The sequence below is a fragment of the Anoplopoma fimbria genome, unplaced genomic scaffold (genome assembly GCF_027596085.1).
Source record: "Anoplopoma fimbria isolate UVic2021 breed Golden Eagle Sablefish unplaced genomic scaffold, Afim_UVic_2022 Un_contig_11002_pilon_pilon, whole genome shotgun sequence".
In the NCBI taxonomy this organism is placed as follows: domain Eukaryota; kingdom Metazoa; phylum Chordata; class Actinopteri; order Perciformes; family Anoplopomatidae; genus Anoplopoma; species Anoplopoma fimbria.
In genome coordinates, this window is record NW_026549877.1 from 2,067 (window position 1) to 14,990 (window position 12,924).

At 39.8% G+C, this 12,924-nt stretch overlaps 1 protein-coding gene across 1 annotated transcript; it reads left to right on the forward strand.

The window, feature by feature from the left end:
- Positions 1 to 2,764: 2,764 nt before the first annotated feature.
- LOC129114914 (transcription initiation factor IIA subunit 2) lies at positions 2,765 to 6,127 on the forward strand. The gene is made up of 4 exons (XM_054626793.1): positions 2,765 to 2,883; positions 4,152 to 4,256; positions 4,420 to 4,576; positions 5,808 to 6,127. Coding segments are annotated over exons 1-4 (336 nt in total). The 5' UTR covers positions 2,765 to 2,811; the 3' UTR covers positions 5,810 to 6,127.
- Positions 6,128 to 12,924: the final 6,797 nt, after the last annotated feature.

Genomic DNA, 12,924 nt, shown 5'->3' on the forward strand with positions numbered 1-12,924 from the left:
CGTCAGTAGAACTGTAGCTTTATTTTGAAACGTCAGTAGAACTATAGCTTTATTTTGAAACGTCAGTAGAACTAGAGCTTTATCAGTCGAACTGTAGCTTTATTTTGAAACGTCAGTAGAACTGTAGCTTTATTTTGAAACATCAGTAGAACTATAGCTTTATTTTGAAACGTCAGTAGAACTATAGCTTTATTTTGAAACGTCAGTGGAACTGTAGATTTATTTTGAAACGTCAGTAGAACTGTAGCTTTATTTTGAAACGTCAGTAGAACTATAGCTTTATTTTGAAACGTCAGTAGAACTGTAGCTTTATTTTGAAACGTCAGTAGAACTAGAGCTTTATTTTGAAACGTCAGTAGAACTGTAGCTTTATCAGTAGAACTGTAGCTTTATTTTGAAACGTCAGTAGAACTATAGCTTTATTTTGAAACGTCAGAAGAACTATAGCTTTATCAGTCGAACTGTAGCTTTATTTTGAAACGTGAGTAGAACTATAGCTTTATTTTGAAACGTCAGTAGAACTATGTCTTTATTTTGAAACGTCAGTAGAACTATGTCTTTATTTTGAAACATCAGTAGAACTATAGCTTTATTTTGAAACGTCAGTAGAACTGTAGCTTTATTTTGAAACGTCAGTAGAACTATAGCTTTATTTTGAAACGTCAGTAGAACTAGAGCTTTATCAGTCGAACTGTAGCTTTATTTTGAAACGTCAGTAGAACTATAGCTTTATTAGTCGAACTGTAGCTTTATTTTGAAACGTCAGTAGAACTGTAGCTTTATTTTGAAACGTCAGTAGAACTATAGCTTTATTTTGAAACGTCAGTAGAACTATAGCTTTATTTTGAAACGTCAGTAGAACTATAGCTTTATTTTGAAACGTCAGTAGAACTAGAGCTTTATCAGTCGAACTGTAGCTTTATTTTGAAACGTCAGTAGAACTGTAGCTTTATTTTGAAACGTCAGTAGAACTAGAGCTTTATTTTGAAACGTCAGTAGAACTATAGCTTTATTTTGAAACGTCAGTAGAACTAGAGCTTTATTTTACGTCAGTAGAACTTAGCTTTATTTTGAAACGTCAGTAGAACTATAGCTTTATTTTGAAACGTCAGTAGAACTAGAGCTTTATTTTGAAACGTCAGTAGAACTATAGCTTTATTTTGAAACGTCAGTAGAACTAGAGCTTTATTTTGAAACGTCAGTAGAACTATAGCTTTATTTTGAAATGTCAGTAGAACTATAGCTTTATTTTGAAACGTCAGTAGAACTAGAGCTTTATTCTGAAACGTCAGTAGAACTGTAGCTTTATTTTGAAACGTCAGTAGAACTGTAGCTTTATTTTGAAACGTCAGTAGAACTATAGCTTTATTTTGAAACGTCAGTAGAACTATAGCTTTATCAGTCGAACTGTAGCTTTATTTTGAAACGTGAGTAGAACTATAGCTTTATTTTGAAACGTCAGTAGAACTATAGCTTTATTTTGAAACGTCAGTAGAACTGTAGCTTTATTTTGAAACGTCAGTAGAACTAGAGCTTTATCAGTCGAACTGTAGCTTTATTTTGAAACGTCAGTAGAACTAGAGCTTTATCAGTCGAACTGTAGCTTTATTTTGAAACGTCAGTAGAACTAGAGCTTTATTTTGAAACGTCAGTAGAACTGTAGCTTTATTCTGAAACGTCAGTAGAACTGTAGCTTTATTTTGAAACGTCAGTAGAACTGTAGCTTTATTCTGAAACGTCAGTAGAACTAGAGCTTTATTTTGAAACGTCAGTAGAACTAGAGCCTTATTCTGAAACGTCAGTAGAACTAGAGCCTTATTCTGAAACGTCAGTAGAACTGTAGCTTTATTTTGAAACGTCAGTAGAACTGTAGCTTTATTTTGAAACGTCAGTAGAACTGTAGCTTTATTTTGAAACGTCAGTAGAACTAGAGCTTTATTTTGAAACGTCAGTAGAACTATGTCTTTATTCTGAAACGTCAGTAGAACTATAGCTTTATTTTGAAACGTCAGTAGAACTATAGCTTTATCAGTCGAACTGTAGCTTTATTTTGAAACGTCAGTAGAACTATAGCTTTATCAGTCGAACTATAGCTTTATTTTGAAACGTCAGTAGAACTATAGCTTTATCAGTCGAACTATAGCTTTATTTTGAAACGTCAGTAGAACTGTAGCTTTATTCTGAAACGTCAGTAGAACTGTAGCTTTATTTTGAAACGTCAGTAGAACTATGTCTTTATTTTTGAAACGTCAGTAGAACTATGTCTTTATTTTGAAACGTCAGTAGAACTAGAGCTTTATTTTGAAACGTCAGTAGAACTATGTCTTTATTTTGAAACGTCAGTAGAACTATGTCTTTATTTTGAAACGTCAGTAGAACTATAGCTTTATTTTGAAACGTCAGTAGAACTATGTCTTTATTTTGAAACGTCAGTAGAACTAGAGCTTTATTTTGAAACGTCAGTAGAACTATGTCTTTATTTTGAAACGTCAGTAGAACTATGTCTTTATTTTGAAACGTCAGTAGAACTATAGCCGTATTCTGAAACGTCAGTAGAACTGTAGCTTTATTCTGAAACGTCAGTAGAACTAGAGCTTTATTCTGAAACGTCAGTAGAACTGTAGCTTTATTCTGAAACGTCAGTAGAACTGTAGCTTTATTTTGAAACGTCAGTAGAACTATAGCTTTATTTTGAAACGTCAGTAGAACTATAGCTTTATTTTGAAACGTCAGTAGAACTGTAGCTTTATTTTGAAACGTCAGACCGGAAGCGTCCTCTGCCTGTTCCGGTGTCTCTGCTCGGTCTTCAACATGGCGTACCAGCTGTACAGGAACACCACTCTGGGGAACAGCCTGCAGGAGAGTCTGGACGAACTCATACAGGTGAGACGAGCCCAGCTAGCTTAGCATGCGGCTAACAGCACGTTAGCATGCGGCTAGCAGCACGTTAGCATGCGGCTAACAGCACGTTAGCATGCGGCTAACAGCAGCACGTTAGCATGCGGCTAACAGCACGTTAGCATGCGGCTAACAGCACGTTAGCATGCATAGCTTCAGTTAGCTCGTAGCAGGCTAGCTATAGCTTCAGTTAGCTCGTAGCAGGCTAGCTATAGCTTCAGTTAGCTCGTAGCAGGCTAGCTATAGCTTCAGTTAGCTCGTAGCAGGCTAGCTATAGCTTCAGTTAGCTCGTAGCTGTTTCCTTTAGTTAGCTTTAGTGGTGATTTGCATGAAACACTTCATCAGGACATGAGATTGTGTTTCTGATGAGTAAGTTCATTATTAGTGTTAATGATTATTATAATCTGTTTAGAGTTGAACATCATAATTCATCTCTAATATTATTTTATATTAATGTGAAAACATCTTCAAACTACTGGATTCATTCTAGTTCATCACCAACACTCACAGATTACATTTAACACATCACGTTATAATTTACCTTCAGACAACATACATTCCTACTGAATGGACCCTCAGTGTTTCTAAATGAACCTCCACCTGTGCTCTGACTGTAATGATAGCTGCAGATGTTAGGAATGAGACAGATGATGTAGCGTTGTTATTATTATTATTATTAATATTATTATTAATATTATTATTATTATTAATATTATTATTAATAATATTATCAATGAGAGTGGCGACTAGAAAGCATCAATGCTGCTCTCCAGGTCGTATATATGTATTTTCACACTGATGGTTAACCGGTGTAATTGATCAGCGGGTCACATGACTCTCTGGTCATTTCATATCAAACCCTCCCCACTGCTGATTTAACCCCTTGTGGGTTAGCCCTAACCCTAACCCTAACCCTTGTAGACTATTGTCACGAATTCGCTTCAACCCGCTTCCGGTCTTAATGCAGCCGAGGTGGCGTATGTATCCCACTAATACCTGTTGATGTATAGCTAACACATACCAAGGACACATCTCCACTTCATTTAGCATCTGCAGGACAGCAAAAAACACAAATAATTATTTTTTTATATAATTGTAAATAAATTCAGGCAATAAGGGGTTAAGAGTTGCAGGTCAGGGATGAGCTAACAAGTAGAGAGTTGTAACATTGTGTGTCAGTGTGTTGCAGGTTCATGATGTTACATTAAATAGTGTGTGTGTGTGTGTGTGTGTGTGTGTGTGTGTGTGTTCAGACTCAGCAGATCACTCCTCAGCTGGCTCTTCAGGTCCTCCTTCAGTTTGATAAAGCAATCAACACGGCGCTCGCCAACCGAGTCCGCAACAGAGTCAACTTCAGGGTGAGTCTACCTCCTGTGACCTATAACCCCTAACCTCTGCCCCTCAAGCCTAACTCCTAACCCCCTCCTGTGACCCCTAACCTCTGCTCCTGTATTTCTACCTTCAGTCTGCTCTCATCTTGTGTATTTCTACCTCCAGTCTCAGTTATTCTTTGTTCTCCAGGGTTCTCTGAACACATACAGGTTCTGTGACAACGTGTGGACGTTTGTCCTGAACGACGTGGAGTTCAGGGAGGTCACCGACCTTGTGAAGGTCGACAAGGTCAAGATCGTTGCCTGTGACGGAAAGAGCGAGTCGACCCAGAACAAAAGTGATAAATGATAAGTATAATAAAAGATTATCTTATCTTATTAAATTACCTTATCCACACACACTGTAATATTATGGTGAAGCACAGTATGTATTACTCCCGACGCTCCTGACTACGGTAGCCGTAATGCTGCAAGCGGTGCGGCTTTGTAGTTTACCAAAGTTGTACTAAAACATGTTGACAGAGCGCCGTGGACCACACAAAATTGCTTCGATTAATCCATATATAAGGCGCTCCGGATTATAAGGCGCACTGTCGTTTTTTGAGAAAATTAAAGGCTTTTAAGTGCGCCTTATAGTGCGGAAAATACGGTAGTATAATAAAAGATTATCTTATTAAATGATGAGTACAATAAAATGTTATCTTATCTTATTAAATTAGTATAATAAAAGATTATGTTATTAAATGATGAGTATAATAAAATATTATCTTATTAAATGATGAGTATAATAAAAGATTATCTTATTTTATTAAATGATGAGTATAATAAAAGATTATCTTATCTTATTAAATGATGAGTATAATAAAATCTTATTTTATTAAATGAGTATAATAAAGGATTATCTTATTAAATTAGTATAATAAAATATTCATATTTCATTCTGAGCTGTGTTCAACAGTCGGGACTCATTTATGGCAACATTTGATTTACAGGATTATTTCACGTGATGAGGTCAATTGGTTTCAGAGAAAGAAAATAAAGCTGCTAGAATGGCCCAGCCAATCACCTGACCTGAATCCAATAGAAAATCTATGGAAAGAACTAAAGATCAGAGTTCATAGAAGAGGCCCACGGAACCTTCAAGATCTGAAGACTGTTTGTGTGGAAGAATGGGCCAAAATCACACCTGAGCAATGCATGCCACTAGTTTCTCCATACAGGAGGCGTCTTGAAGCTGTCGTTACCAACAAAGGCTTCTGTACCAAGTATTAAATACATTTCAGTTAGCGTGTTCAATACTTTTTCCCTGTGTCATTCCATTTTATTACACATAACTTAATTTCTGAACGTATTTGTTTGGTTTTCTTTGTATGTATGGATTACTTGGGTTGTTACCGACATCTGGTGAACATTTCATGTCAATAGCACCTTTAGAAATATATTTACTGAGAGAAATGGTGATGTGTTCAATACTTATTTTACCCGCTGTAGATATATATAATTAATTTGATGTAGTAGTTGTGTCATGGGTGCCTGTGTTCTCTGTAGTTAACGGTCACGTTGTGTTTCCTCTCTGCAGACTGAGGATCTCTTTGTGTCTGATGGAGTCACAGACGGACCTGGACTGTACATATAATTTATTACAGTAGAGTCACAGCCGAGGTGTGTGTGTGTGTGTGTGTGTGTGTGTGTGTGTGTGTGTGTGTGTGTGTGTGTGTGTGTGTGTGTGTGTGTGTGTGTGTGTGTGTGTGTGTGTGTGTGTGTGTGTGTGTGTGTGTGTGTGTGTGTGTGTGTGTGTGTGTGTGTCATAGTGGACCAGTCACTGTACCTGCAGCATTTTTTTTTTTATTATTAGCAGTTTACAGGAGGTTTGTGTTCAGTTTGCTGTTATTATTGAGCTGGATCATCTTTAATAAAACCTTTATTTAAAACTAAAAGTTCTCTGCTTCTTTGTCATAAAACAATAATGTATCAATCAGCTGGTGATTTAATAAAAAACAAACTTGACTACTTATAACAGCAGTAATGAATATAGTAGAATAATGATATAGGGTATAGTAATAGTAATGTGACTAATAATAATGGTAAATACATTTAAATAATGGTAGTAGCAGTGGGTGTCAGCAGGGCCACAGCAGGAGGCACGACCACGGTCCAGATACAGCCACGATTTATTGCGAGGCAAGAAAGCCCAAGGACTCCGGGGAAGAAGTAAAGTCAGTAATGTGCATAAATAGGAGATGAATACATAAAGAAGGAGGGAGAGAAGAGGAGAGAGGAGCTCAGTGTATCCTAGGTAGTGTCTAGGCCTATAGCAGCAAGGAAGGTCTTAAGTCTACTCTTAAATGTGGTGAGTGTTTCTGCCCCCCGGACCGAAACTGGAACCTGGTTCCACAGAAGAGGAGCCTGATAACTGAATCATGTTGTATTATTATAAATTAAACTACCAGAAGTACATAAACTAGTTAAAATCAACTCCACTTTTACCAGCTGCAACATTAATTGCATCAATAATAATAATCCAATAAAGTAATTTATATTATTCGTCATAATATGTACTTCTACTTTTGGTACTTTTTTGATACTGATTGTACTTGTAATTTTGTATGCTGTAATTTTACATGTGACAGAGTGTTTGTACACTGTGGTATTAGTACTTTTACTGCAGTCAGTGTTCATAGTACTTCTTCCACAATTGCTTTCTAGTATTTAAGGGTCATCTCTAGAAGTTGAAATTTAAAAATGACCTGAAGCAATGATGGCTTTACTGTTAAATGTCTCAGTCAATAAATTCATATATTACATACATTTAAATCCTACAATTGTATTAGTTTCTCATTTACTCATTCTAATAATGCTCAATCTAAATATAATAAATATTTGTTCTCCAGTATCATGGAATTAGTTTCTGCCTTTATTTTGAAGGTTTTGATTCTTGCCACCTGGATGGAGGCTACAGAAGGTGGGAAGGTCTGAAACATTATGAAACAATATCTCTAATGTTTATTTCTTCATTCATAGTAATCACTGTCTTATTATTGGAATTATTGAACTAAACTTGTTTTTAATTAACTTTCATACAGTCACGGACAAATGAAATGAAAGAATCTTTATTTGCTCAGTGACAGTTCTGATGTTGAACATGAACTCATCGATTATGAATCAGATTGTGGATGATGTCAAAATTTAAGTCCACTAGATGGCAGCAAAACATCAAACAGTAAAACTACCAACCCTCATCCTCTTCCTCCTCTCAGAAGTCGTCCTCGGCTTCGTCATCGCTGGTGTTTGTGTCTCTCTTCTTGTGTCACGTCGAATGAAGGACTCAAGGACTCACATTTACAAAACGAAAAGAGACCGAGCACATGAAGAAATGTGTGTGTGAATCCACTTCACCTGATAAATTAGGACCCAGCAAACATGTACTCAACAAATCGCTGCATAGGACCCCAATACATATGATACATATTGGTATTTTAAAAAAAGCTCTTCTCGAAACAGCAACAGACAACAATGACATGAAGGCATTAAGAACACCTTGATTGACAAAGTCATGAAAATTCAAATGACAGAATAAAGCACCTGAGAAGTGACAACAAGTACACCAAGGTTAATGCATCAATCCATCAATAATCATTATCATATCTACATATATATGTTTATAAATATTTCATGTCATAACATGTCTTCTTTAAGATGAGAGGAGAAAACATCCGCAATACACATTCAGGTATTTATTTTACTACTTTGTCTATTTGTGTCTGTAGATTTCTTTAATTAACCAAAAGTTACCATGAGATAATGCCTCATTTAAATATTTAATCAAATCATTTTGGAAAACTTGCAATATAAAAAAAGGTCTTAATGTTAACAACAAACTGGTCAAGTTTCAATGTTATCTTTTTTCATTTAACAATAAATATCTTTAAAGGTCGTTTTCTCTAAATGAGTTTTTTCTCAGACTCTGATCCAGAAATCTTCGCTTCAGTAGCTCTTACATACACCAAACTTTACAGTTTCATTCCTCTCTATATTCTGAATGTTTCTACAGAGGGCTTTGTTCATATATCATTCATAGCCTGAGTTTTGCCACATTTCATTGCTAAAAACATGGAGAAAAATGGATTTTCTATGGCTGTTGACAGTATTCTCTGATAAAGATTAAGAAAATATAATAATAGTTTCTTCTGAAAAACCTAACCTAACTGTAATATGTCAGCAAAATGAACCAAGGACTTTAAACCTGGCTTTAATCAAAGGGCAAACAACTTTTCCTTTTAACAGAGTATTTCTACACTGTGGTATTGTTACTTTGACTGAAGTAAATGATGTGAGTACTTCTTCCACGTCTGTATCTGAGGCCTTGGACTGAAGGTTCAAGCTGCTGCTGCTGTTTGATGGATGTTGTGGCTGAACGTTGTGAACGGCTGTTTGCTAATGAACAGATCTGTTTAGCCAGCCGCTCTGCTGACCTTTGACCCTGCTCTGTCTCCACGCTGAAGAAAATGAAGCACAGCAGCTCTCAGTAAATAGGACGAGGACGGAAAACGCAGTTATTGGGAGGGAGTGTTGGCTCAACATAAAGTGAAAGGATTCAAAATGATGCATTCATTTTGAATTAAATGAAGAGAAGGTGTGTGAGTGTTTTAGATCTTCAGTCTGTGTCAGAGCAGGAAGTGTTTCCATCACTTCATGAGAGCGTCAGGCTGAAGGAGGACAAACCCCAGCCAATCAGCACAAGGAGATTGTCCCGAATAAAAAAACAAGTCTAACAAGTCTGTCCAAACCTGTAATTTTTCCTCTGTCCTCTGAGGAGTTCTATACAAACATATATATATATATATATATATATATATATATATATATATATATATATATATATATATATGTAAATATATATACATATATATATATACATATATATATACTGAGGCTCCAGGCAGACTTCACGGTGCTCCAGGCAGACTTCACGGTGCTCCAGGCTCCAGACAGACTTCACGGTGCTCCAAGCTCCAGACAGACTTCACGGTGCTCCAGGCAGACTTCACGGTGCTCCAGGCAGACTTCATGGTGCTCCAGACCGACTTCATGGTGCTCCAGGCAGACTTCATGGTGCTCCAGACCGACTTCATGGTGCTCCAGGCTCCAGACAGACTTCACGGTGCTCCAGACAGACTTCACAGTGCTCCAGGCTCCAGACAGACTTCATGGTGCTCCAGGCTCCAGACAGACTTCACGGTGCTCCAGACAGACTTCATGGTGCTCCAGGCTCCAGGCAGACTTCACGGTGCTCCAGGCTCCAGACAGACTTCATGGTGCTCCAGGCAGACTTCACGGTGCTCCAGGCTCCAGGCAGACTTCACGGTGCTCCAGACCGACTTCACGGTGCTCCAGGCAGACTTCACGGTGCTCCAGGCAGACTTCACGGTGCTCCAGGCAGACTTCACGGTGCTCCAGGCAGACTTCACGGTGCTCCAGGCTCCAGACAGACTTCACGGTGCTCCAAGCTCCAGACAGACTTCACGGTGCTCCAGGCAGACTTCATGGTGCTCCAGGCAGACTTCATGGTGCTCCAGACCGACTTCATGGTGCTCCAGGCTCCAGACAGACTTCACGGTGCTCCAGACAGACTTCACAGTGCTCCAGGCTCCAGACAGACTTCATGGTGCTCCAGGCTCCAGACAGACTTCATGGTGCTCCAGGCAGACTTCACGGTGCTCCAGGCTCCAGACAGACTTCATGGTGCTCCAGGCAGACTTCACGGTGCTCCAGGCTCCAGACAGACTTCATGGTGCTCCAGGCAGACTTCACGGTGCTCCAGGCTCCAGGCAGACTTCACGCCGCTCCAGGCAGACTTCATGGTGCTCCAGACAGACTTCACGGTGCTCCAGACAGACTTCACGGTGCTCCAGACAGACTTCACGGTGCTCCAGACAGACTTCATGGTGCTCCAGACAGGCTTCATGGTGCTCCAGGCTCCAGACAGACTTCATGGTGCTCCAGGCTCCAGACCGACTTCATGGTGCTCCAGGCTCCAGACAGACTTCATGGTGCTCCAGGCTCCAGACCGACTTCATGGTGCTCCAGGCTCCAGACCGACTTCATGGTGCTCCTGAATGTGTCTGCGTGTTGGTGTGACGAGGCTAAACAGCTGATTGATGAGCTGTTCCATCTCTCACCGTTATGATAATGAGCTCATTCAAAATGCAGATTCAGTCCTCAGAGGCCTCACCCAATTAATTATTCTCGTTGACTCCAGTATCATTTGTTTGTGGATTCAATTTCGAGATTTAGAAAGCGCCGATGCGGCATGAACTGTGTGTGTGTGTGTGTGTGTGTGTGTGTGTGTGTGTGTGTGTGTGTGTGTGTGTGTGTGTGTGTGTGTGTGTGTGTGTGTGTGTGTGTAAATCACATTATGTAACCTTCTGCAGAAAAAATGCATCAGCTGAACTTTATTTTGTTGATATTTTATTGTGAAGTGTATAAATTCAGTGGACAGTTTTAAGGTCTACAGAGTCTAAAAACATGAAGCCCAGTTTGTGCTTGTTAGCAGGTTTAGTGGCGGCACAGTGAAGACCAAACGATTCATCTACTGATGATTATTCTACGGCGTTTTTCAACGTGTTGACCGAGAGGAAGACAAACAGACAGAAGTCAGAGAGATTTTGGTGGATTTCTCCTTTAATCATGCAGCTCTCTGATCTCACAGAGCAAACACTGGTGCTCTAATTAGTGGTATTAGTGATTAGTAATCTGAAGTAAAAGACACTGAAGTGTTCAGGAGATTCAGCAGAGCAACATGAAGACACTTAAACACGATATCAGCCACACGTTTGATATGGTTTTAATAACAAACCAGATCAAACTGTATTTAAATGATTGTTTTTTAGAGTTGTTAGTAGTTTCGTCAGCTGTCATGTCATCATTAAACCTGAAACTATAGCAGCACCCCATCAGGACCATCACAGCATTAATATTACATCACATTACATTACAGTCATTTAGCAGACGCTTTTATCCAAAGCGACTTACAGGAAGTGTATTCAACATAGGTATTCAAGAGAACTACTAGTCACCAGAAGTCATCAGTGCATCTCCTTTCTTAAACAAGCATCTAAAAACATAAACCAGAGCAAAAGTACAGAAACAAACTAATACCAATACAATAAGTGCTAAGAGGAAGGCTCAGGGTAGTACTTCTTTCCTTCTTTCCTTCTTTCCTTCTTTCCTTCTTTCCTTCTTTACTTCTTGAAGAGGTGAGGTTAAAGATGGGCAGTGACTCTGCTGTCCTGAGGTCAGTGGGGAGTTCATTCCTCCACTGAGGGGTCAGGACAGGAAGAAGCTGTGACCGGGTGGATCGGCTGCAGGGACCTCTGAGCGACGGGGCAACCAGTCGCCCCGAGGCAGCAGAGAGGAGTGGTGGGGGGGGTGTAGGGCATGACCAAGGCCTGGAGATAGGAAGGAGCTGTTCCTTTCACTGCCCTCTAGGCTAGCACCAGAGTCTGTAACTGGATGCTCCTACAGGGAGCCAGTGTAGAGAACGGAGAAGGAAGTTGTGTGGGAGAACTTGGGTCATTGAACACCAGACGAGCTGCAGCTTTCTGGACGAGCTCCAGAGGTCTGATGGCCGACGCCGGGCTCAAGTAGTGAGTTGCAGTAGTCCAGGCGGGAGATGACCAGAGCCTGTAGAGTTCAATTCAATTCAATTCAGTTTATTTTGTATAGCCCAGAATCACAAATTACAAATTTGCCTCAGAGGGCTTTACAATCTGTGCACATGCGACATCCTCTGTCCTTAGACCCTCACATCCTCTGTCCTTACACCCTCACATCCTCTGTCCTTAGACCCTCACATCCTCTGTCCTTAGACCCTCACATCCTCTCTCCTTAGACCCTCACACCCTCTGTCCTTACACCCTCACATCCTCTGTCCTTAGACCCTCTCACATCCTCTGTCCTTCCCTCACATCAGCACAGGAAAAACTCCCCTAAAAAACCCTTTAACAGGGAGAAAAAGGGAAGAAACCTCTGGGAGAACGACAGAGGAGGGATCCGCTCCCAGGATGGACAGAATGCAATAGATGTCATGTGTACAGAATGAGCAGCATAACAGAGATACAACACATTCAATGTATATGACATAAATGATTCATATAATAAGACTACTTATAATAACAGCAGCAATTATTACAGTAGAATTATAATTATGAAAATAGGGATAGTAATGTGACTAATAACAATAATGGAAGTAGCAGTGGGTGTCAATCGACTCACAGCAGGAGGCACGACTACGGTCCAGGTACCACAACGATTCATGGAAACCTGCAGAGCGAGAAAGCAAAGGGCTTCAGGGTGGAAGTAAAGCTAAAATGCTTAATGGTACAGGTAATAGTAATAGTAATGTGACTAGTAATAATAATGGTGGTAGCAGTCGGTGTCAGCAGGGCCGTAGCAGGATGCACGACCACGGTCCAGGTACAGCCACGTTATAGAAGCCTGCGAGCGAGGAAAGCACAAAGACTCCAGGGTACAAGCAAGTCAATAAGCGTAATAGTACAGGCAATAATAATAGTAATGTGACTAATAATGATAGTGGTAGTAGTAGTGGGTGTCAGCAGGGCCTCAGTAGGTGGCACGATGACAGTCCAAATATAACCCCGATTCCTGGGAACCTGCGAGGTGAGAAAGCACAAGA